Source organism: Bactrocera oleae, chromosome 5 (genome assembly GCF_042242935.1).
Source record: "Bactrocera oleae isolate idBacOlea1 chromosome 5, idBacOlea1, whole genome shotgun sequence".
NCBI lineage: Eukaryota > Metazoa > Arthropoda > Insecta > Diptera > Tephritidae > Bactrocera > Bactrocera oleae.
Window position 1 is genome coordinate 32,173,436 of NC_091539.1, and position 24,944 is coordinate 32,198,379.

The 24,944-nt window shown below is 34.3% G+C and overlaps 1 protein-coding gene across 5 annotated transcripts in view; it reads left to right on the forward strand.

The window, feature by feature from the left end:
• RhoU overlaps positions 1-24,944 on the forward strand; it is a 74,271-nt gene that overhangs the window by 41,030 nt on the left and 8,297 nt on the right. For 4 of the 5 annotated variants that reach the window (XM_070109590.1, XM_036371858.2, XM_036371857.2 and 1 more), the window contains 2 exons: positions 9,228-9,321; positions 9,667-9,846. In XM_070109590.1, the coding sequence (XP_069965691.1) occupies positions 9,228-9,321; positions 9,667-9,846 (274 nt within the window). Of the gene's footprint in view, positions 1-9,227; positions 9,322-9,666; positions 9,847-13,425; positions 13,509-24,944 lie in introns of all 5 variants that reach the window. The other variant, XM_070109591.1, reaches the window with a different exon arrangement.

Consider the following 24,944-nt stretch of genomic DNA (forward strand, 5'->3'; position numbering starts at 1 on the left):
AAATTTTACAATGCTAACTTTGTAATATTTGCATTTTAGTAATGGCAAATATTGAAATATTAACTTTTGTTTAGAAAAAAGTCCTAGATCGCATACGGATGGAGCGGAACTAAAGTCTGAATTGTAAATATTATTAAACACTGACATTGCACTAAGAAAATATTAAGATTAAAAAAATTATATCAAAATTTAACTGAAATTTAATTAAACAATTCAATTTGTACTTCGAATCATTATGATTCATTTTACTACGAGCTGCTTGCTCCGTCCATTGTGATATTATTGGATAGTATGTGTGGATCAATTTGGAGATGAAATTCGGACAAATTTAAGTTTTTTTTTTTTTGTTTTTTTTGGTTTTGTCTTTTAGATGGACCACTGTGCACGGTATCCCCACCAAACTCCAAAAACTTGCTCATATGCATAAGTAAAGCACCTTTGTTTTTATTTCGTTTGAGGTTCGAATTTACTCGTTCCACTTTTCTAATGCAAATTCTAATTATTAATTCGCGTTGTAAAGTAAAAATGAATAACAAAATTCTATCGGCAAAATACCAAGAACGACCAAAAATATACAAATGTCTTCACATATGTACATGTATATATATACGTACGTACAGTCAATCCTTTGCAACCTGAAATACAAACAAATGCCTGCGTTTAGTCACATATGAACTCGTACATAAAGCACATGTGTTGCAAAATGTTGCTGACTTGATATTAATGTCCACGGATTCATTTTGGTTTGTAAACTACGCTAGCGTCTGTATGTATGCATGTGTGCAATAATTGGTTGCCGTGTTGTATAATTAATATTTTTGAGATATGCATGGCCGTGCATTTGTGTTAAACGCTCTTACTCTTTATTTATCGTTATTTACATTTGCATGCCTCACCTGCGACATGGAATATTTGTGAGAACGCTAACTTCTTCAAATTTCCCTTTTTATCCTGTAAGGAGCGGAATTGAAATATGAAAGGAAGTGAGCACTTTCTTATAAGCATTAATATATATATATATAGAGTGCTTGTGTATCTATAGGTAATATTAAGAATGCAGAGACTTTCTTCGTATACAAGAGAACTGGACTATTGATGATTGAAAATGTGTTATTAATTTTTTTTTTGATTTGACTGGCGGATATAGTATTATCTGAAAATTTTCCAAGTCATTTAGTCAGATGTTCGCTCATGGTACATATCTAATCTCCCTGGATAACTTTAAGACCATCAAGTTATATAAACTGTACAGCAGGGCTGCGGTTCAATAATGTAAGATTTTTGATAAAAAATAGAGGACACCATAAATAATGAACTGAATGAATAACGAATTACTTTAAAATAATACATTTGTTACAAGCACACGAAATTTTAAATCTAGCCCAGATGCAAATCGTTTTTAAACAGGATGATGTTCCAAAACAAAAGGCGAAAATTGTGAAAAAATTCATACATGGTACATACATAGAATATCTAAGTATACAAAATATACATATCCTACGAAACTCTAGTAAAATATTGATTTAAATATTATATCGACTTTTTAATGTGAGCGAGATGATTCAAGGCCGTGTCATTTGATTGTTCAAAAGCAAATTACAAATTTTCACTGGAAAAATAAACGATATACATATTATATGTACCCCCGAAACGTGTTGTCCAGAGTATAATAGTTTTGTTTACCTAACGGTTGCTTGTTACTCTCAAAACTAAACGAGTTATACAGTTATATATATATGTACATATATCATACCCAAATGAATTTGTTTTAAGTGCTGGGCCCCAGCTGTAAAACACGTTTAATGTACAAATCTTCTAGTAACAATGTGCTAAAATCTGTTCGGTGCTGTCTAAAACATAATGATGTTACTTATATCTAATGTACTGATTTCCGCATCTCTGGTTTGTTTTACGCGTGAGTTTTTTTATGTAAGATATTTTTGTTGGTTGGTTGAAAGGTTGCAGACCAGACCGCAGGCGGCATTTAAACTATCATTAGGCCTTTTGTGCACCCAAGTGCTAACCAATTATGTATTTGTCAGCAACGCAATGTATTTGAAAAAAATACCTCATTTGTTTTCACCCTAGATATCCAATATCTTTTAAGTTGTAACATTTGGAGATCCCCTCTCAAACGGCTAAAGGTTGGGCATTCTCAAAGGTAATGTTCCAGTGTCTTATTACCCTCCACGATTGCTCTGCATTCGGCCGACTCCACTTTACCATGTTTCTGAAGGTGGGATCTTAGAGGTAGGAGAGATATTTTGGGGGCATTGAGTAAACATGTTATTTTAGGCATAATATGGTTTGGTACTAAAAGTTTGCGAAGTCGGTCGATACGTTCCCCTTTTTAACCTAGAAACTTATATAATCATGGTTTGTAATAACCCTGTCCGTGTTCAACATTTATTTAAAATGCGAGATTAGTATTTGCATTAACTGTTAATTTTCGAAATTTATCTGCAGGCTATAAAGTGCACATCCATGCTAATGTTATTAAATGATATAAAAAAAAAAAGTTTACATTTTTTACAAACATTGTAGCTGTGTTGAAAACATAAATTTCTGTGTTGATAATTCGAGCCCTTGTGTATTCGAACCTATGTGTACTTGTTCATACAGGGTGTGCTATTCATTTTTAGTTGGGGTATCATTGAATAAAATTCGCTTTTACAGGGTTTTCCAATAAGAGTGATATGATTAAAACAAACACACTAGTTCTTAAGGAAATTCACATGTTTTTTATATATTGAAAGCTTGAGGAGAGTCTGGTTAATTGCTAAAGACCAATCACTTCAAATAACCCCTCAAGAGGTAGCCTAATGGTATTAAATGTGGCCCATAGGCCCGTCTTGTTCAACCAGACTTTGTCAAGATCAACTTCTTCCAATTGCAGCCATAATAAGTTGGTTATTATCGATCTACATCGCTCTCCATTCACAGTAACGGTGCCACCAGCTTCATTTCGAAACAAGTACGAACCGATGATTCCACCAGACCAAAAACCACACCAAACTGTCAATTTAAGTCAATGCAATGTTTTTCATGACTAATTTGTGGATTTTCTTCGCACCGACAGTTTTCTTTATTTACCGCACGAATAGCGAGCACATGTGAACGATTATTATTATCCCTATTGAAAATCCGATACTGAGCTTTTTAGTTTGTTAGACAAACTTCACCTTAGTATAATTTCAACCATCAGGCGATTCACATCAAAGGAAGGAGCCGAAATAGTAAAGCTTTATTTGAATATTATCGCTGAAATACGAACCCAGTTTTGATGTGTGGCGCGTCTTATGTAGCACAGTCTGATTCTGGTTCGAAATCCATGAGCTTTTGACCAAAACCGTAATTGAATCTCATTCTTTTCAATAAAACGAAAAAGTCAATGGGAATCGATGACGATGTATGTTGGTTCATTATGTCTGCCCTGAAATGTATTAACACGTCAGTTTTTAAATGAGGTTTCCACCTCATTTCTTGTCGTAGGTTATTTCCAAGACAAAGTGCATGAAAGCAATCCTTGGATCATGGGGAGCTGAAGGCAAAAACTCATGCAAAAATGTTCACTATAGTGCTCAAGATTATTAAAAAGAAATGGAGAACTCAATAAAATGAGTTTACATTTCTGTAGGCAAAAGAATTGGCCCCTTGATTAATACTGTGTACAAGAAGTGTTCGAAATAAATTGTTAGGGGCTACGTTAAACACAAATATCTCAAATATAATAGACGGTAGTTTTTATGCCATGAATAGGGTATATTAAATTTTTCACAATAAAATATATATATGGTAAGTTGATAAGTTTTTGAGATATCAATCTGAACTTTTGCACCCGACCTTTTCTCCCTATCAACCTGCTCATTTGGCGAAACTGTATAAACTGATCGATCAAAATGAAGTAACGTACAAAGACTTTTTTATTTGACAAGATATCCTCATAAAGTTATTCATTAGTAGATGCCATGTAAACTGAACGATCAAAATCAAGATAAAATCTTTTTATACCCATTAATGCTATAGGAAATGTACCAGTGAAGGGCATTATAGCTTCGGTGCAGTCGAAGTTAACGTTTTTGTTGTTTTCACAATTAATCAACGTTTACGTACTGTAGTAAAAGGAAATTGATTTTTATGAGCAAAATAATTGCATGGATAATTGAAATTTATAACAATTACAATAAATTGCACTAATTTATGTTGTGTCACCTGAAAAGACAAATACAAAGCGAAAAACAAATTGTACACTCATTTATGTGTGTAAGTGTAGCTTTCGAAGTGTTTCTACACATGCGCACATTTTAAAGTCCTTTGTACAAGGAAACAGACATAAAATTAAATGCGTTGACAACTGTGATAAATCATAAGGCATTGCGTCCGCTGTGTACTATGCTCTGTGTTATACAAATCCTGTGTGCAAGTACATATATGGATGAAGTTTGGATCCATTGCTAATGATTTCGGTATTATTACTTGAAAAAGTTGATTTTTTTTTCGAAAACTGATTTTTAATGAAATTTTCTGCATGTCATAAAGTTTCAAATTTAATTCTTAGCTGTTCCTAGAAGAGCTTACTCCGCTTATAAACTTTTCCTTGCCTGGAGTAGACTTTCTATTTGCAATTGTTGATCTTTTAATCATTACATTCATCATAAAGTACCTGAATTAATTACCAAATTGTTTTACATTAAAACTCAAATATTTCACGAACGATAAATCCAATCTCTTCCCTTTTTTAAGTGATTGTTACAATTTTTGACATTTTTCTTCGTTTTCGATACTGATATGCACGAAATTTAACAACCCAACTATGAATGGCTGCATCACTTGGTGCCATCAACAGACTCTTTTTTATACTCTAAACAGGGTATATTAAGTTTGCCGCGAAGTTTATAATACCTAGAAGGAAACGTCGGAGACCCTATCAGCATGATGATCTGAGTCGATTTAGCCATGTTCATCTGTTCGTCCGTCTGTCTGTATCTACACGAACTAGTCCTTTAGTTTTTGAGATATCGTATGAAATTTCGCACACATCCACACCAAGAAACTGCTCATTTGTTGGAACTGCCGATATCGGATCACTATAGCATATAGCTGCCATACAAACTAGTCGATCGGAATCAAGTTTTTGTATGGAAAGCTTTTTTTTATTTGACGGGGTACCTTCACGATATTCGGCACAGGTTATTATCTAAAGCAATAGTGCATTTTCCGTTTAGGTCGAATCACCATAGTTGACCGACCAAAATCAAGTTCTTGTAAGGAATCTTTTCAAAGTTCGTTAGATCGGTGCGAGGTTATGTTATGCGTCTTCCTAGACATCGAAGGTGCTTTCTACAATACGTCTCACGAAAGAGTGGCAAAAGCACTAGAGAAAAGGAGTGTGGCAGCACTGGTACACAGATGGATAGAAACCGTACTGCGCACGAGAGTAGCTGAAACCACAGTAGGTGATACCAGAACTCGTCTTGGCACAACAAGAAGTTGTCCAAAGGGTAGAGTGCTATTCCCCCTACTATAGAGCCTAGTTATAGACGACATACTTGAGCTGCTAACTAACAATGGAATTTGCTGTCAGGAATATGCGGATGACATTGTTATTTTAGCTAGGGGTATTACAATAAATTCGTAGGCACTTTCTACGATATCGTACAAAGGGAATTAGATCTAGCCAAGGGTTGGGCTTCAAAAGCATCGTAGACATCGGTAGGACTCCAAATATCGAATCTGCAACGACTTGCCTGCATCTGCGCGTCGGGTGCAATGCGTACGTGCCCGCCAGCAGCACTGGAAGTGATGCTGGAACTCACATCGCTACATATAGTAATCAAACAGACATCCAAACATTCTTTGCTTCAAAGCAGAAGGATTTGGCAGAGGGAAGGTAATCTCGTCCCAACAGATGAAAGCTCTAAGTCATGAGATACCACTGGCTGTTCTCGCAAGGGTCAGTATTACCAAAGTTGTAAGCTTCACTAAGAAGAATAAAGTTACTTTGGCAGTAAGGCGGAATGCAATGATTCCACGCTGGACTTACTGCTAAGGGAAAGCACTATCAAAGTGGTACACCGACGGCTCGAAAACGTCGGAGGGGATTGGTGCAGGAGTTGTAGGACCACACACTAATCTCTCCATTCACATGGGAAGTCTTCTAAGCATCTTCCAAGCGTGAGTCTATGCTATAAGTCGGTATATAGAGATAAACCTACAACGCAATTTCGTAAATGCGTTACTCGGCTATAGTCAAGCGGCAAGGTTTATGAGGTTAAATCGCTACTAGTGCAGGAGTGCATAGAACGGTTGAATCGCAACCAAGTGCACCTTATTTGGGTACCATGGGTGCCAAATCTGGCTGACGAGCTGGCCCGCTCTGGAGCCTCCACCAGAATGGTAGTACCCGAACCGTACATCGCTGTTGGTCCTTATACCATAAAGGACCTGCTCCGGAAAGAGGAAAGAGTAGGCACTCTTGTGTTACTTAAAATACTACTTCGAGAGCTGTGACTTTAGTACTGGTGCCTTTAACCTTAATTATAGAAGGTTCGTCTTAGAGAAGAATCAGTCTAAAAAAATAATGCTCTCAACTAACAGGCTAATTAACTATTTGGTACCAGTTACGACGAATGGAAGCTCTTTCGGTTCCGATTGTGTCAAAAACCGGAATACTCTCTTAGGAGAAAGATGTGGCACAATATTATGCAAGCTTTTTACACAAAATGTTAAAGGATTTAAAATTGCGCTACAATTAGCTTTTTGGCGTACAAAAGCACAAAAATTAGCATAGCCAAAAGCGAGTAACCACCGTATGCGCGCTAGTAAAGACAGCTGTTAGTGTTCACATGTGATACCGCCACACTCGCCGGCACACAAAGCGAGGTATGATGAATGTTTTTGAATAAGTACACATAACTTTGTAGGTGAATCGGCACAACTGCCATACCTTTTTGTACACACAGTCAGCACTATTTCTGCTCAGCAGCTTAAATTTATTGCCAAAGCAAAATGGCGAGAAGGACAGCGGCGGCAGAAATACGCCAATGGAAATACTTTCTTTCATTCATATTATACATACATATGAGTAAATATGTGACTACTTTAGGAACGTGTGGCATGCAACTTCAGCTCATCGTTTTACTAATTTATATGCGCATATTAAATTGGACATAATTCTGTGGCACGCATGTACACTCATACTGGCGCAGCAATACCACGAAACACTTCTTTGGTCTAAGCTATATGTCTTTAATTTAGTCGGCAACAACGGCAACGCCTTAATCCCACTAGTGTGGCTGCATAAATTTTTTCACTTGTATATTTTATCATAATGCATCGTCATGCATGCTTTAAAGATGACAATGTTAGAGCGAAAGTAGGTGTTTACTTACTTGCAAGTAGCCGTGACTACCGCACAGTAGTTTGTCGTCATTATCAAATTGACAGAGCAGTTACATCTTAAGGTGTACTTACAACCCGCTACCGGCGCTTATAATTCTGATTAATGCGGATATGTAAATGAAAGTAGTGACGAAAAATCACTACACTTTCCCAATTGAATTTCACGTCGCAGAGCGGTGTTCTCTCTAGTGTAAGTACGTTCTAAGTACGTTTTATTGCCACTTTTATTTCACTTGGCGGCTATAATCGGGTCTGCATGTCATTTGCTTTCCAACGCTTACATTTTGACTCTTTGTTTCATACACTCTCTAAGTCAGGCTCCTGTGCTTTTGGCCGGCATGCAATATCTCCGTTGATTGTGAGTGAAATCAAACTGATCAACTTATCGGTAAAGTGCAGTAAGAACTCGTCGCAAAATCCTTTTAATCAACCATCAAAACGGCAATTCTCTATTACTATACGACGCAGCAATTAAAGTTATATAAAAAAAATATTTTATAAAGATTTTAATAAGATGGGATGGAAGGAGAAAACAACTATGAATTCGATTTCACAATGACAAATAAAACTATTGTTTCAGGCATGAACCTTCATAAGTCATTTGTCTCATCTTGTTTGGATATGCTTTTTTCTTCCTCTCCATACATACATTTTCTTTAAATTGTATTTAGCTACTAATGTGCTATGTCAAATATAAAAACCTTGCCTAAAAAGGGAGAATCACATAATCACATTAAGAAATCAACTTTATAATTTATATTCTAAAGTACAGTATCCCCCGGTCAATTGATTTTCCCGCTTATTTGAACCACCTGAATGGTCAAAAATATATACAAAATACGCGTAAATTTTCCGGCATAATTTAACCCGCTTAATTGGTTTCCCGCAAAATTGTTTAAAAATATGTTTTATTGAAAAAAAATATACCTTTTATTTCCCTTGGCGAATTGCTTTGGTTAAAAAAATAATCCGCGGCATACATAAGACCTTCGTCAGCTCTCGAAGTTTTAAAATACATACAAGAACTTCAAAGATATTTTTATATAGAAACCAAGTTTTTGTGTGAATTAGGGAATATGAAATCGCACGTTATTTCTCGTGGATTGAACAATATATAAAAAAATTACAGACTTCTTCAATTAACATTTTAAAAATATAAGCAAGGATCTTTTAATTTTTGAATGAAAGTACTGCATACGAGTATAGACAATAATATGCACTAGTTTATTTTTTATAACAAAGATCCCTAAATATATAGGTGCAGAGCACTTATTGTTTTTGCTCATCAAAGAAGTTAAAAATATTATCTAAATATCATTACTGAATACTAAATAAATACTTAAAGTGCACATATTATTATTTTTTAGTTGATTAAGTTGCCAAATTAAGCGGAATTCCTGTAATTGGACGAATTGTTGAATTGAACGAGTATCGGTTAGTTGATTATCCGGTTAATTGAACCAAAAACTATGCAATTTTGGAAGTCCAATTAGCCCGGGGATACTTTGTTAAATGTTTTTATAAATTTTTATGCGTGGGTTGTGTTTTGTTGTGACTAGTGAAATTCTCAGCCACTATAGACTACTTATATACATCTACCATTTGTTTCCATTGAATCCTTGAGAGCCTTTTTCCAAGCTAATGCTAAATGCGAGGTAAAGGATAACAAAGCAGCCTTGTATTGCAATTATACATTAAAACGGTTAAGTATATACATACATATGTACGTACTTATGCATATAACTAGAGCCATATATTCTTTATTTTCGAAATCCTACTACAAGAGTAATTAAATAATTTTTCTTCGTATTTCGTTCTCTTTGCAGTTGAGCAGCGATACAAGTTCCAGTTCACGTAACAGCAGTGGTAAGGGGGTGAAGTTTCTGCTGCGAAAAAGCAAATCAAAGCGAAGCGCCAAAGGTGAGTATTGTAAAAGTGTGCTGAAGTGCAAATTTAAATACTTCTCTCGATCGTTTTTTTTACTCTGCAAGTACGTACATATTATATGTATTTGTGTGTGTTTGAAAGTGTTTCAAAAGATAACTGCATTAATTTAAAAAGTTTTAAGGTGCAACAGCAGAAATCGAGCACAAAATGTAAAGGCATTTGAAAGGACGGTACAAAACGTAAGACTTTATAGTGCAATAAAAGTAAAAGATGCATTTTATTTCGGATTTTAAGTATATAATTTGCACTTAAGCCCCTTTTCATTAGTTATAATATTCTATGCGCAGACATACAACTTTACTCTCCCGCCATTCGTAGAAAAAAAATTCGATACGTCTGGAGTGCAAACGAAATCTCAGCCGAAGCAACTGAAAACACCTTCCATCAAATGTGTGCTTGTTGGTGATGGTGCTGTGGGAAAGACTAATTTGATTTTGACTTATTTGAAAAATCGCTTCAATACCGAGCACGTGCCAACTGCATCGGACATATATAACGGTAAGTGTACAATACTTGTTTTTTAATCTGTGCATACATCGTTCTTGATTCTTCCTCAACAAACTATGGCAGTGGTATATGTAGTACATAATCGCCCAGGGGCATTAAGAAAACGAGATCACATTTCAGTATTTTAAACTCAAATCGCAAACAAATTTTCACTAGTGTTGTTTAGTTACTATTTTGGCTGTGTAAACGCTAATACAGAGTACACACGATTCAATACAACAGTGCTGTACAATAAGCTATACAACTAGGGTTGCTGCGGATACTGTTAGTCGCCAAAATTAGAATTGAAACCGAAAAAAATGTTGTAGATGTCATGATTTCTGTGACTTATATTACAAGTATACATAGTGTGTAGTGAACGCTTATACAGGTTGTCCCAAAATTAACGCAAGATTGGAATTAAATAGAAAACATAGTTTTTAGTCTTTTGAATGGTATTTTGCTATTGAATCATAAAAGACTTAGGATAGGATTATTTATGGAATAACACATCGGGCAAATTACCTTCACGGCTTTCCATACAAAAATGTCTCATGCAGTTGTTGAAGTGTTTCACGAACTGCGGCCGCAAAGCTTTCATTATTTTTGAAGAATTGTTCAATAATGAAGACACGTTGTTCTATCGTGTAACGCTCCATTATTACTAAGCCTAAACTGTCAGCTGTCGATTTGTTTTGTTTTTAGGGTTGTCAACCCTTTATTACATAAATGAAGGCAAATTTAAATCTTGCGTTAATTTTTCGACAACCTGTATAAGCGTTCACTACACACATTCATGCATGTGTATATGTATTGAAATAATTGGTCGATCATTCTGATATTTTCTCTAGTTTGAGAGTCTAAATAAAAAATTTAAAAAAATTTCAGTTGAATAAACTTTTTGACTGAATTCATTTAAATCAAATTTTTTCGACTGTCGTCGTTATTAAAATCATTATATATTATAAATAGTTAACCGAAGTTAGATTTGATTAGCGATACTTTTTTGTGGTAAGTTGTTGATGCTGCAGATATTGGGAGTTTCATATAATATTGAATTAGATTGTACAAGATAACTAATCTTAATCTAGTATGTCTAGGGAGTTCAAAATATTATGTTGAACTGTTTCGAATAGATGTCGCTCTTTATTTGGATCGAATGTTTTGTATTTCAGCAAGAGGATTTTTCAGAGCTATGAAAATGATAATTTCTAATATAGTAGCATCCAGTATAAAATCCCTCGCTTATGGTTTTCTCTGAATTACTTAAAGTTTTCACATTTGATGGGCACGCAATATCCCACCATTGGATTCCTTGCATCCAGGTCGATTTATAATACAAGAAAACATCGAACTTGTGATTTATTAACCAATACCTAATTGTATTTTTTCTTTCATTAAATTCTTGGCTTTCACCAGAACGGTAATCGGCAGTATTAGCTATTGTAGTTCTATTCACATTCTTGGAGTCATGCATTCTTCGATTTGGGTTTTGCAACAAACTTCTCTTGAAAACATCAGTAATATGCTAAACGAAGTAGTTTGCTTCTTCGACATTGTTTTTGACTCATCTATTACACTCGTTTACAGTCATTTTGCGACTGTGATGCTAGAGGCTGTTTCTTGCTTAGGCGCCTCTTTTTCTCCGAACTTTAAAGTATTTGGAGGCTCTGCAAAGCGAAAACGGATGTGTTGGATTCCAAACAAACCTAAAATTAAATGAAAAATCCGGGATGGTTGTTTTAGTCATCGATTTTTTCCATATAATAAGTCATTGAAAATCGCGACATATAATAGGTGAGAGAGCAACACAATTTTATTCAATTCATTTTTTTTTTTCTAAGCCCGGGACGCTTTACTCGGAATCCGGACTGTTCCGGCCAAACCGGGACGAGTGGTCAGCTAAGGTTAGAACAACCATGAAATTAAATACTGATTCAGTCTGGTCTGTTATATACACCTAACCGCGAAATAATGTTGAAATTAACAGAGTTTGAAAGATGATATATATATGATATATATATATTTTACAAGTTAGGGTATCCAGATGACTCATGCTTACATAGTCATAGTTTCATTAGTTTTATTCCATTCCCTTTTCCATTGAGCTTGTGTAATATAAGATGTTACTGCACAGCTTCGAATCACACTTGCAACATCAAAGAAAGAGGATTCTAAGAGTGAAATAATTGCATACGTTTTTCTCAATACTGTATAAGCATATAATAGCTTGGTTTGCGTGCCAATTTTTCACTTCCTTTTCCTTTCATTGTCCTCTATTTTTTATTATATTCACACAACTCTTCCTCTCAACACTATTTTATCTCTTGTTCACTTCTACGCCCCTTTCTGTCTGTGCCTTCTCCTTTCCGTTGCTCCTGTTGTGCTATTTTTGTGAATGAAATATTGAAAGGCACGTCACTCGAATATGTGCATTTTTCATATACTAAACTGTGCCCACTCCATGATAAACTGAGTCGGTGAGAGTGAATGAGAGTAAGGGGAAGGCTGACTTGCAGCGCGGACTAGGTCTGCGTTATTACATGGCGTAGCCGCGGTACTGCATCCTAACAGTGAAATCCACTAGTTATAAACTACTTCACAATTAGTATAAACTAGAAGCATGACTAGGCAGCCGTCTATCCCATTTACTTTTAATTAACGGATAGTGTTTGCGTGTAGAAAGATTCCTGACAGAAATGTGACCATAATCATATAAGTTCAAAAAATAATATAAAAAAAATGTCGTATTAAATTGTAAATTTGAGCCAATTCACTGGTCATAGAAATTAACCCATTAGAAAATCGTTCCTCAATTGAAATACGTCTAATATCTTCCTGGCTTGTTTACTTTCTGTCAGAAATTTCTACTTGTAAACTCTTACAGCTTGCTGACTAGTTTGATGCTACACTGCAGGGATAGCTTGCTGGAAGTCATGCATCACAAGCGTTTATGTACATGTACCATATATATCTATAGATATGTACTTGTGCATTCAGTTGAACAGTTAATGCCACTGCTAGTGATTGAATTATGATGTGCTCACATATCACTGCCCTCCGAGGTAGGCGACAGGCGAATTCACTTCCATCTTTATATGCACTTAAAGTACACTGCGCGTCATCATACATTAGAAAGTTGAATATAAAGGCTGTTGTTGTTGTTATTCTTAATCTCTATACTTTAAATCTTCGTATGCTCTTGCTATGATAAAAAGAGAAAGCAATCAAATGGCGCCGTTATTACACTCTCGCAACATTTTGGGTATAATAGTTTTGTTCACCCAACGATTGCTTATAGCACATTAAACTAATCGACATAGATATAGAGTTATATACATATATATAAAGAGTGACGAGACGGGGTAATTCCAGGTAGGGATAGTTGTTGTTGAACATTGGGCGAGGTCCTACCTAATGGCAGGTTGAATGTACGTATCTCAAATACCATTAAAGTTATATCAACCAAACTTGCTTGTGACAAGTCTTTCGATCACTTTCTAATATACCATAATGTGATCTTTACATAGCAGTTGTGTTGAAATCTATTAGCAGTGCGGTAATTCACTAAGGAATCTTTAACTTTTACAGCAAAGATGCTATGGAAGGACTGCATTGAACAATGGAAAACTGCTGTATCTCAGAAACCATTCGACCAGTTTCAATCCAATTTGGTGGGTAATCATGTTTTGCAATCTTTATAAAACATTATAACAGGCGAAATCGAATTACGACCATGCTTAATTTTAAATTTTATCTGACCCTTTTACTTCACATTATAATAAAACAAGTACCACGGCTTGGTTGAATTCACGTTTATCTCTCATTTAAAATAGTTGTCCCTACTTCTTTAATTATTTTGGATATTTGTGAATGGTTTATACCCGTATTTTTATGAGTCAAGTGAACTATTTTAACTAATTATGCTAATCTGATGGCGTATAGTGTATTTAACCGTATATACAACCACAACCACAACTGCATTGCATGTGTTACCATTTACTGTTAGTCAGGCTATATTATCGCTGTTTTAGTTGCTGCAATTTATAGCCCGCACAATCCTTTTAGTGTGTCAACGCGCTTAGGCACATCAGACCTTTTGATGGACTGTTCATATGTTCAGGCAAAATATACTCACGAATGTTTGCAACAAAGTATCACTCTAGATAAAATATATACTAGTTTAGAACTAGAATATCTGGACTGAAAATGAACAAACCCCGATTTGTATTTTAATTATAAAACTTAAGTAAAAAAAAAAAGAAATATTAATTTAAAAGAGAAATTAGAAGAGCTTTTGACAGTCAATTTGTCATTTGTTTTCACAATGGTAAATCTGCTCCAGATCCATGAATCCAATCTCTTGGCTCAAATTCTAACTTTGTTTCTGATTTCACTTGCACATTGCACAACGAAAGGAGGCGGTCCGCAACTAGTTCATTTCACTGTAGCGTGTAGTCTTCCGTACATGCACACTGTGCGTGTGTTAGATTATGCCGCTTTTCGGAGCAGCCGCTTGAAATGTATGTCATGCACATAAAATCAAGCCATAGGCTCGCATTCATTCACTCACCAAAGCGCTAACTTTGCGCCTATGGATCATTTCATGTTGGTATACTGAAATTGCCGTTTAGACAGATATGAAGGCAATTATGTTGAAGAGTAAATAATGTCTTGAAGTAGGTTAATTAACCAAAATGGGCAATGCGTTTTGCAACAGTTAAATGCTGCTGAGTTTAAATGCAGCTGCAGCAAATATATATTTTTAAAGCTCGTTGTTTTTGTATAATATATAAATTTAAAAAGGTCTTGTTTATTAACATACACAACGGGAGAGTAATCCTAATGACTATTGTGGAATCCTTTGTGTGTTCATATCAACTATGGCACTTAATTCTAATATTTACGTTACTATCAGACTAGAGAAGATGATTATCTTTTTGAGCCTATTGCATCGTTCAACGACCGAGCGTTAAGGAGTGCTTGTCAGCATTAGATTTGTCATGGATTTATCAGTGATAAAGCTGATGAGCTTGCAAGAAAAGGCACATCACTATTAGTAGAATGGGAATAGATTTTGCTTTGCTATTCTCTTGCATTTAACTAATGGATTGGTTGGCTATACGTAGCGGTTAGGCAACCTCTAGTTTATTACTAGTACTGGCGTTGTCAGAAAAAAGGGAATACAAATAAAAGGCATAAGCGGTTTGTGACTTATGTAGAACATAGTAATATAATATATAATACTGCAGTTAACTGTAGCTAAATTTGAAATAAGAAAAAACGTTAACGTTGGTTGCACCGAAGCTATAATACCCTTCACAAATATAAAGGCTCCTTACAAGAACTTGATTCCGATAGTTCAGTTTGTATGACAGCTATATTTTATAGTAATCTGATCTGAACAATTATTTCGGAGATTACATTGTTGCTTTAGATAATATCTCATGCCTAATTTCGTGAAGATATCTCGTCAAATGAAAAAGTTTTCCATGCACACACTTTATTCCGATCGTTCAGTTAATATTACAGCTGCATGCTATAGTCATCCGATCTATACAATTTCTTTACAGATTGCAATATTGTCTTAAATAATAATCCATGCCAAATTTCGTGAAGATATGCCGTTAAATAAAAAAGTACTTAATTCCGATTGTTCAGTTTGTATGGCAGCTATATGCTATAGTGGTCCGATATCGGCCGTTCCGACAAATGAGCAGCTTCTTAGTGAGAAAAAGATAGGTACAAAATTTCAGATCGATAGCTTAAAAACTGAGGGACTAGTTTGTATATATACAGACAGACGGACAGACAGACGAACATCGTTAAATCAACTCAGCTCATCATGCTGATCATTTATTTATATATTATATTTGCGTTTACTGTGTGACAGAGCGAATCAACCATCAAAAGTATGTCTATGCTGGACTGAATATGTGCACGTAGATATGAATGTATCAAAATTAAGATTATTTCAGGTTAAATGGCAATTAGATTATAGTTCTACAAGTTGCCATTTAAAGAGGACACCATATGATATTTAATCGAGTAAGTATTATTTTAATTTTACATGTAAAATATGCAACTCCGTCCGCAATAACCCGTTTAGAAAGTATATACCTTGGGTTTATTTACATAAGTATACTTAAATCTTAGGGTGTTATGTTACCCTTTTTTTAGATATTTTTATGGTAATTGGGATGTCGTGTTAGCGTTTAAGCTTCATATAAATGTTAAAGTTTTATGAGTAACACTTTAATAAATATTATGTTATGCAAATTTTGACGTTATTAAAGTGATTATTTTGAATTAGTTTGCTTATTTGTTTAATGTTATTGGGATATTACTTGTTATTTAATATTTTGTTAGTTGTTTTTCTTTTTGTGAAAGTGTGAAACACGCTTCAAGCATTTCTTAATATTTGCATGCAAATAGGTACAGTCTTGGATTGTGAGTTTTCGTTTGACCTATTTATAAGAATTGAGAAGTTCGTTAGCCTTTATAGAGGAAATTTATTTGATATTGCATTACAAGGTTAATAAACGAAATCAAAACATTTGAGGTTTTCTGTCGGACAAATTTAAACAAATAGAGCCAGGAGATAACTCATCATCGAGTAATCTAGCACCAAGGATGCATTTTATTCATAAGAACTCACTACTTATTATACAGAGTATCCGATTATCAGTAAATCAATTTAATAAAGACAAAATATGACATACTATGACGTAAAAATCATCTACTAATAAAACATACCATAAATAAATATGTTCCCATTATATTAAGCAACACTATTAACAGTTTTTGATGTATAGGAATTAAAATTTGCCTAGTATTTACTTCAATAAACCATATACAGCACTGCGTTGCTACCACTGAAAATCCAAGATGGCCACTATTCGCGCCCCAGAAAGCTAACACGAAAAGGTTTATTACTGTTCAGTCAACTGCTGATTGCAGATTGAGTTTATTGTCACTTTGTCCCATCGTTAGTGCACGTTTTATGCTCTTTTTTATGAGTGTTATGGCCAGTTCACATAGAACTTTTGCTTCGATTTACGTCAGACATTTGTTTTGACAGAAAAGTTCGATGTACGCTTATGTATGAGTACGTTTACATAAAAAGAAGCCAATGAAAGTGTTGGGCAACTTTCATCTTTTTATGCTTAGCCAAGCAACGCGTCGCCATTATTATGGAAACACTGAAAGCAAAGCGTTCACTGTGGCATATCCTTTGTTTTCTGTGCTTCGTTGTATCAGTATGAACTGTCACGTAAAGCGAGGAAATTTGTATGTAAGCTCGCAGAGGTAAATTACTGTCAAAAATTCCTCATGCCCATAGATTTTGTATGGCGCATACTGAAACAAACGCGGCGGAAACGCTGAGCGGTTGAAAAATTCGATTTTGACAGCGCGTTAAGACGTAAAGTTGGCTGCAGAAAATGGAGAAATTTTAATATATCCGAAAATTTTTATTACGCACAAACTTTAATGTTTGTTTAAATGGATGTAAGTATTATTAGAAAATTAATTCGTTTTGTATTTCATTTCTTTTGTACTAATTTTAGAATTTAAGTGGAAATTCGACGTAAATTTGCCACTTTATTTAAGGATGCCGCTGACAAAAAAAAAAACGCAACTACCCCCTATCCCCTATATACAGTATATAGTGAGTTTCGACCATCGGATCATTGCCACGCCCACAAAACGCCATTAATCGAAAAATTATAAATTGGCATAACTGCGACGGAAATTAAGCTACAAAACTGTTATTTGAAGAAAAGAATCGCATTAAGGACGGACACCTGTGGTTTGAAAATCAATAAAAAGTGCGCGTTGCTCGCCTCCTAATAGTTTTAATGTATATATCTTCCAAACTATTCAAGCTGAACACCCAAATTTGCACAGGACAAATCCTTTCGACAACTCTTACGGCAGTGTGAAGAAAGTTGAAATCGAATGGCTAAAAACTACTCTACTACTATCGCACGAGTTATAAATTAATAACTAAAGCAGTCGTATGTTACGGTGTAAATATGCGTAATCGGATTGCAACCACGAGTACTTTCCATATAAACAAATTTTAAATCTCTTCATGATCTTTTCACTTTTCATTATGCAAATCAAACTTGGAAATGCCGTATATGTAGACCCCAAAGATAGTCAATACCTCACTTAGCCCCCATATATATACCTAAATATAGATTTTCGAACTTCCAGATGCCTTTATACGACATATGCCTATGTACGACATAGAACGTGTTTTCTTAATAACAATGTATCTTTGTCTCTAAAATAGATAAAATCGGGCAAAAATTTACTTTATATATATATATATATATTATATATATATATTTATAAAATTACTTGAAAATAAATTCGCAAGAATACCCGAACAATGTCAAATATTAATGCAATCAAGGGGAGACTCTTAAAAGTTCTGTGTAGAAACCGAAATGGTGCTTAGTAAATGCCTGTAGCATCGATGAAATCAAATGAACCGACTTTGCTTTGTGTGCATGTGATTGTCGTGTAAAAAAATTACTTTGCCGTGTCTTCTTGCCCATTCTGGTCGTTTTTCGATCAATGCATGGTTCAAATTGATAATTTTTTGTCAGTATCGATTTGTATTAACAGTTTCCCCAGATTTTAAAAGGTCATGATATACCACTCCCTTCTGATACCACTAAACACAGAGCTTTGCCTTCTTACCGAATCCCGTGATTTGCTCCGTTTAGGATTCTTAAAATAAATCCATTTTTTATCGCCAGTGACAATTCGATGCAAAAATGATTTTCTGTCGTGTATTTAAAGCAAAATTTCACAATTGTTTTTCGGTTTTCCATTTATCTTTCAATCAATTCAAGTGGCGCACATTTTCCACACTTTTGGATCTTTCCCATAGCTCTCAAACGGTCCGAAATTGTGCAACATTTAACATGGCTACCATTTGCTTTTGACTCCACGTATCATTTTCATTCAATATTGCTTGCAGTTCGGCGTTTTCAACCTTTTTTGGTGGTTTTCCACGTTCTTCATTTCTCACATCAAAATCATTATCTCTGAACCGTTGAAAATATCTTTTGCATGTTGCTTCTGATAGAGCATGTTCACCATATACCTCGACGAGCGACGATGCGACTATGTAGCACTTTTCTTCAAATGGAAACAAAAAAATAATGCTTTCCGCAAGTCATCACTTTTCGGTACAAAATTTGACATTTTCAACACAATGAAAACATATGATGTTGTTTGTTCAATGACTATAAGGTTTGACAGATGTCATGCCAACCAAACAGAAACAAATTGAGACTCGTCACACAATTAAGGCTCAAACAAATGTTCCCTACCAACACATTTGTATCTTAGCGTTCACTTCGGTGCGGTACACCTGGTAAACCTTATATCTCTAATAAAATAAATCTCAATCCTTTGGTTGACGTTGTACACATCAGATGTGTCTCATTTGAGGATGGTTTTAGTATAATTTTTGCTGACGGGAAGTAAAATATTGCAATAAAACTATGGAACCTTTCAAATAAGTTCATAAGATACCAAATTTGATTGTAATCCGTTCACGATTTCATCGAATTGTGAATGTTAAACTCTGTCGCTAAATTTTATAATATGAAGTTTTGCCAACACCTGAAAGTTTATAGCCGGCTTTGATCTTTGCAAGTTGCAAGAGTATACATTTTCGGTTACACCCGAACTTAGTTCTTTCATATTTGTTTAATATAAAGTGATCACCATCGTAAAATGTTAACCGACGGTTGTGGCAATTTTGCACACAATGCTAACAACCAGGGTGGCTATAAAACTCTTGCATTATATTTTTAGATGTTCAATTCTTTTTATGGACGTACACTCTTATTTCATAAGCGTAGTTTGTTTTCGTACAATTTATACTTCAATTGTCTGCAGTTAATGTTTCCAGTTTCATTTCTAATTCAAGAAAAATGCTTAGTTGCCGCTGTCAAACATTTGAAGGTAATTTTGGCGAATTTTATGTATTAGTAATCTATATAAGTACAATAGAATATACATACATGTATAAAAATTTATGAGCATAAAATGAAATATCTTCATTTAACCCAGTTCTTTATCTACTTGTCAGTATTAGCACCTTCTTTGCAACTTTCATTGCCAGTTCCGGAATCTATCGATCTATCGAATCAAAAATGTTATTTAAGCAGTATCATTTTGTCAAAATGCTGTGAGAAAAGTGTTCTGTAAAATTTCAATTAAATACACAACATAAATTTTTAAATGCATTTAATCAGACAAACAGTTTTATTTCACTGATGTGACGAAATTACAAAGTAAAAGCCATACAATCCATAACTCAATGTTCCTGATATTTTTTTTATTTCCATAGTTAAAGTCCGAGTGTTATCGAACATTTTATACTCTCACAATTTGCATGGTTCAAAGACGAAGATATATTTTTAGGCCTTGGCTAAAATGTATATTGCAAAATGTTGAAAATTAATTCAACATTGGTTATTTGGTAATAAACACCTAATAAAACACCTATAAAAATTGTATAATATCAATTGAATTATTTCAAATCATTACATTAGGCAAAAGAGAGCTCGATTCTTACGTAACTTCAATAAGATGTCTTACAAATTAACCGATATTTGCGGTATAAAGTCTGCCATGACACTAAGAATATCATGTTTGTTTCATATATTTTATTTGTATTCTATCAGATTCTTTAACGCTCTATCGGTGTCCTTGCCGTAAGGTTGAGAATCTTACCAGACGCCAGCTGCAGAAGCTGAATGGAAGAAGGCGAGGGGGAAACATCTTAGCCCTTCCTTCACACTTTCAGATATCCCATCGAACTGGTGGGAATAGAAATTAATCGCCTGAGCAAATTTTTATTGACCACAAGGCGTTTTGCTGATTTAAAAGTACGAATTACAGGAGTTCTATTTTTATAGCTTCACAAAGGGCTGCATTTAAGTGCATCCAAATGCGATCTCTGGATCAGCCATCAATCCTATCCTAACCAAACCTATATGGGAAGTAGGTGTCTACCCATTTCAACCAGTTTCAAACCGTGATATAAGAATGTTTATATATTTTTATCTACCGAATTTGGTTAAAATTTTCACATCGTTTGTAGACCACCAATTTAGTTGATACAGCTTTAGTAGTTTGAGATTAAAATGACAGGGCGACCTTAACAGGGCCGTTTTTTAAGTTAGGTTGATTAACATAAAATCACAAAATATTATTGAATGAACAATTTAGGAAAAAACTATATTTTTATATTATGGCGGAACAAATTTTGTATAGGCAGGCGTTTGAAATATCGGTAGCAACAAAATTTCGTGCTGTCGCACTTTTGTTGAAAAATATCGAGAATTCACTTTCTTATTTTACTGTAGCGATAAGTACTTCAGAGGACTATGAGGTGTGTTCAAAGTAAAAGGTGAATTTTCATTTTTCCCGGGCTGTGTACATTTAACTATCGATATTTTGTTTTTGTTTTAATCGGACATATCATGTGTTTGCATTAGAAGATAATTTCGAGTAGTACTTGTTTGTAGTTTGTTTTTGACAACAGAAAGTTAATCACGTTTTTTGTGCTTTTAGATTTTTGACTTTTTAAAAAAATGGATCAAAGAATATGTGTTAAATTTTGCGTTGAAAATGTAATAAAGTGCTCCAAGGTACTTGAAATGTTCCACAGTCATTCGGTGAGTCCACCTTGTCTCAAAAAAGTGTTTGTAAGTGGTACAAGCGCTTTACAGAATGCAGAGAAGATGTTGATGACGATGAGTATCCTGGTGGTGCGACCACTTCAACAAGCGAAGAAAACACCGAAACAGTGAAAAAAATTGTTTTTGAAAACCGTCGAATCACTATTAGGGAACTTGTAGCTGATGTTGGAATAATTTTATATTAAATAAAAAACAAATTGGTTTACGAAATATTATATTTATCATACATTTGCATTTCCAACTGGCGATGAGTGGGATTAAGCGGTGTCATGTAATCAGTGTGAGCAGATTTACATACAGCTTGCTTCACGAAAGTAATTCAAGTAAAAGTTATTTTCCTTGCATGTATGATTCATTCATAGGTATGTTTTATTCATTTGCCAGGAAAGGTAGGGCATAATGCAGAATTATTTTAAATTATTAAACTTTCTTAAAATGGAAAGTTTTTTACAACTGTTATAATTTCTTTTTCAACATGCGATCAATAGTATACCACATAATTTTTATAATATTTTGTAGAGAAGTTTAAGATTGTGGTACAATTTAATGTGTGAAGCATCCTGCAAACTTGTTCTTCATTCGGAATATTCATTTTTTTTGAGTTCTTTAATTTCACGAATATTCCAAAAGTCACATTCATTTTTAGTAAAGTCACGAAAATCATGTTATTAGATTTATGTTCGGTAAGAGAAAGCAATAGGCCAATCTCATCCATTTCTAGTACCAAATACCATAAGATATATTCTCTAAAATTCAAACTAACGTAACATCACTTTTCACAGTGCACAGTGTGCAGGAGAAGGAAAAAACTAAAAACGAAAATCATGCAACTAATGATGCGATACTTTGAATTCTGGTAATAACTTTTCTGATAGTTGAAAAACATGATTTAGTGATTCGTAATCAATAAAAAACTCAATTTCGAATTTTTTTGATGATATGCGCCTTTGCATTTTAGGTGACGATACGGATTAATACACGCGTTAAAAAGTCAACCAAAAAGATTGTGTCAGTGATTTGTGTTATGCTTAATCTTGGCCTGATAGAGAGTTATCGTTGCCACCGTGGTATTCTGCTCTTGTGTCTCATGGGCTCGTAAACAGTATAGCTTCTTTTTATGACTAGGCATACAACCGAAATCTAACAAAAGACAAATTTTAGATCCTTCCAGCTGTTTAAGTGAGCAAAAAGTTTAAATTGTAAACCCAGTACTTCACTTACCAATAAATGATTGCCTTCATCCGTCGAACCTTTCCTGACGTCTTGATTACTCACTCAACTTGTTACTTGTTACGATATAAAAATATGATTACAAACTTAATATTTTACAATTTAGAACCTTTATGAGGGAATCTATTATTAATTTGTTATGCTCAATGTCTGGATAGAAATATTTTTTTTGCTATAAAGCTCCTTCTGAGTGACTTTTTGTTTACTTATCGGTCAATATATATTTAATTATGCAAAATTTTGAACTCAGTAATATTTGCAACACAGAATCGAGCAATCACGAAAATTACGATTTGTGCAAAAAAAAACGAATGCTTTTGTGAATTTTTCGTGTCGGCATAGTTAAATCCTCTTTATTAAAACTAATGGTACGTTAAAGTATGACATTAGATGAATGTTGTTAATGTATGTTGTTTTACGGAGATACATTAGAAAATAGGACAATAGTAGCAATTACACGAACACTTCTCGAAAAAAAGTGAATAGCGGTGCCACTCATAAATTGGTTCTGAATAATCCGAACAAATCATGGTTCATTCGTTAGATAATAGTTTTCCAAAGGTAACGTAAAGGGGGTTTTTTTCGAAGTTACAATTTTAAATATTTTTGGAACGGAAAAACACAATTTTTTTGCAAAAAAATCGGTTAATTTGTTATTGTAAAATAAAAATTGTTAATAACTTTTAAAATAACTCTCCGGCGTTACCTCGTAAATTATGTTAAAAAATAGTGTTAAAAATTTCGAAAGTAGTGCAGTAGTTTTAATAAAAAAAAATATCCATATTAAAAAAAAATTGCAAAACCTTGGCTGTGGTCTACAGAAAAATTGTTATTTTTGTCAAGCTATTCGATCAAACAAACAAATTGCTGTATTTTACAAAATTCCACCTACTCGTGGTGGCGTTTTTATATGCCGCTTATTGACTTATCCTTCTGATGAATCTTCTTCTGTTATCCTGACCGTAATTTAGGATCGCAACGCCCATGACTAGAAACAGTAAAATTTTCATGGCTTCAATGTACTCTATTGTACACGTCTTCGAATGTTCCTCTAGTGCGGTCACAAACGATATTTATACCATTATTGTGCTCTCCAACTCTGCATTTCGACTAGCATGCATTTTTTTATTCCAGGCTAACACACACTTGAGCAAATACTACAGAGCAGCACATGTATTAAAATGCTAATGAATAAATCTTGTAAAGAACATTATTGAGTCCGCAAAAAGTGAAAACCTTTACCTCATTTCTAGGCAAGTGAATAAAAAAATGGAAATATTATCAAAAGTTTAACTAAATTTAATTTATGTAAAAGAAAAAATGAGCCGTCTGAAAAATATTGCATAAGTTTCAATATTCATTTATATTGACGTTTGGGTTATTTATTGAAAAGTAATAGAGAAGCAGGCATGATCCGATTGTTCGTCTCCGGAAAGTGTAGTTTATGGGATATAATAAATTCCTATTTTTCATTACCCAATGTTTGAATTTATTTACATACTGAGTTATTTTTGTTTTTTATATTCCTGATATTATATATTATTCGGGATATCAAAATAAGGTTAAGTCGAAATGCCTTGCTTCGTAAAATTCGGTGTCAAATATACGAGGTGTGTTCAACGGAAAAGGTGAATTTATTTGAAAAGTACTTATTTATTCATCAATATCTATTGTGTCCCCTTCAAAGTAATCCCCCTCGGATATAATACACTTGTGTCAACGCTTTTTCCAATCCTCGAAGCACTTCTGACATGCGTTTTTGGTATGGCAGCTCTTTCTTCGATTCTGATTTGATCCCATCTATTCTAGCAAAACACTTTACTTTCACTGCTTTCTTCAGTTTTGGGAATAGGAAAAAGACGCAGGGACTAGTTATGACCCGTTTGAGCAAACCTGGACTGACTTCATTCAACTACTTCCGAGCGATACTAATGCGATATTGCTTTTGCTCAAAATTTAGTAATTTCGGAACAAACTTCGCTGGCACACGTTTCATGCCCAAAACATTCGAGAAAATTAAATGGCATGAGCCGATTGATATGCCAACATCCTATGCAACTTTCTTAATAGTGATTCGACGTTATTGAAGAACAATTTTCTTCACTGTTTCGATATTTTCTTCGCTTGTTGACGTGGTCGCTCCTC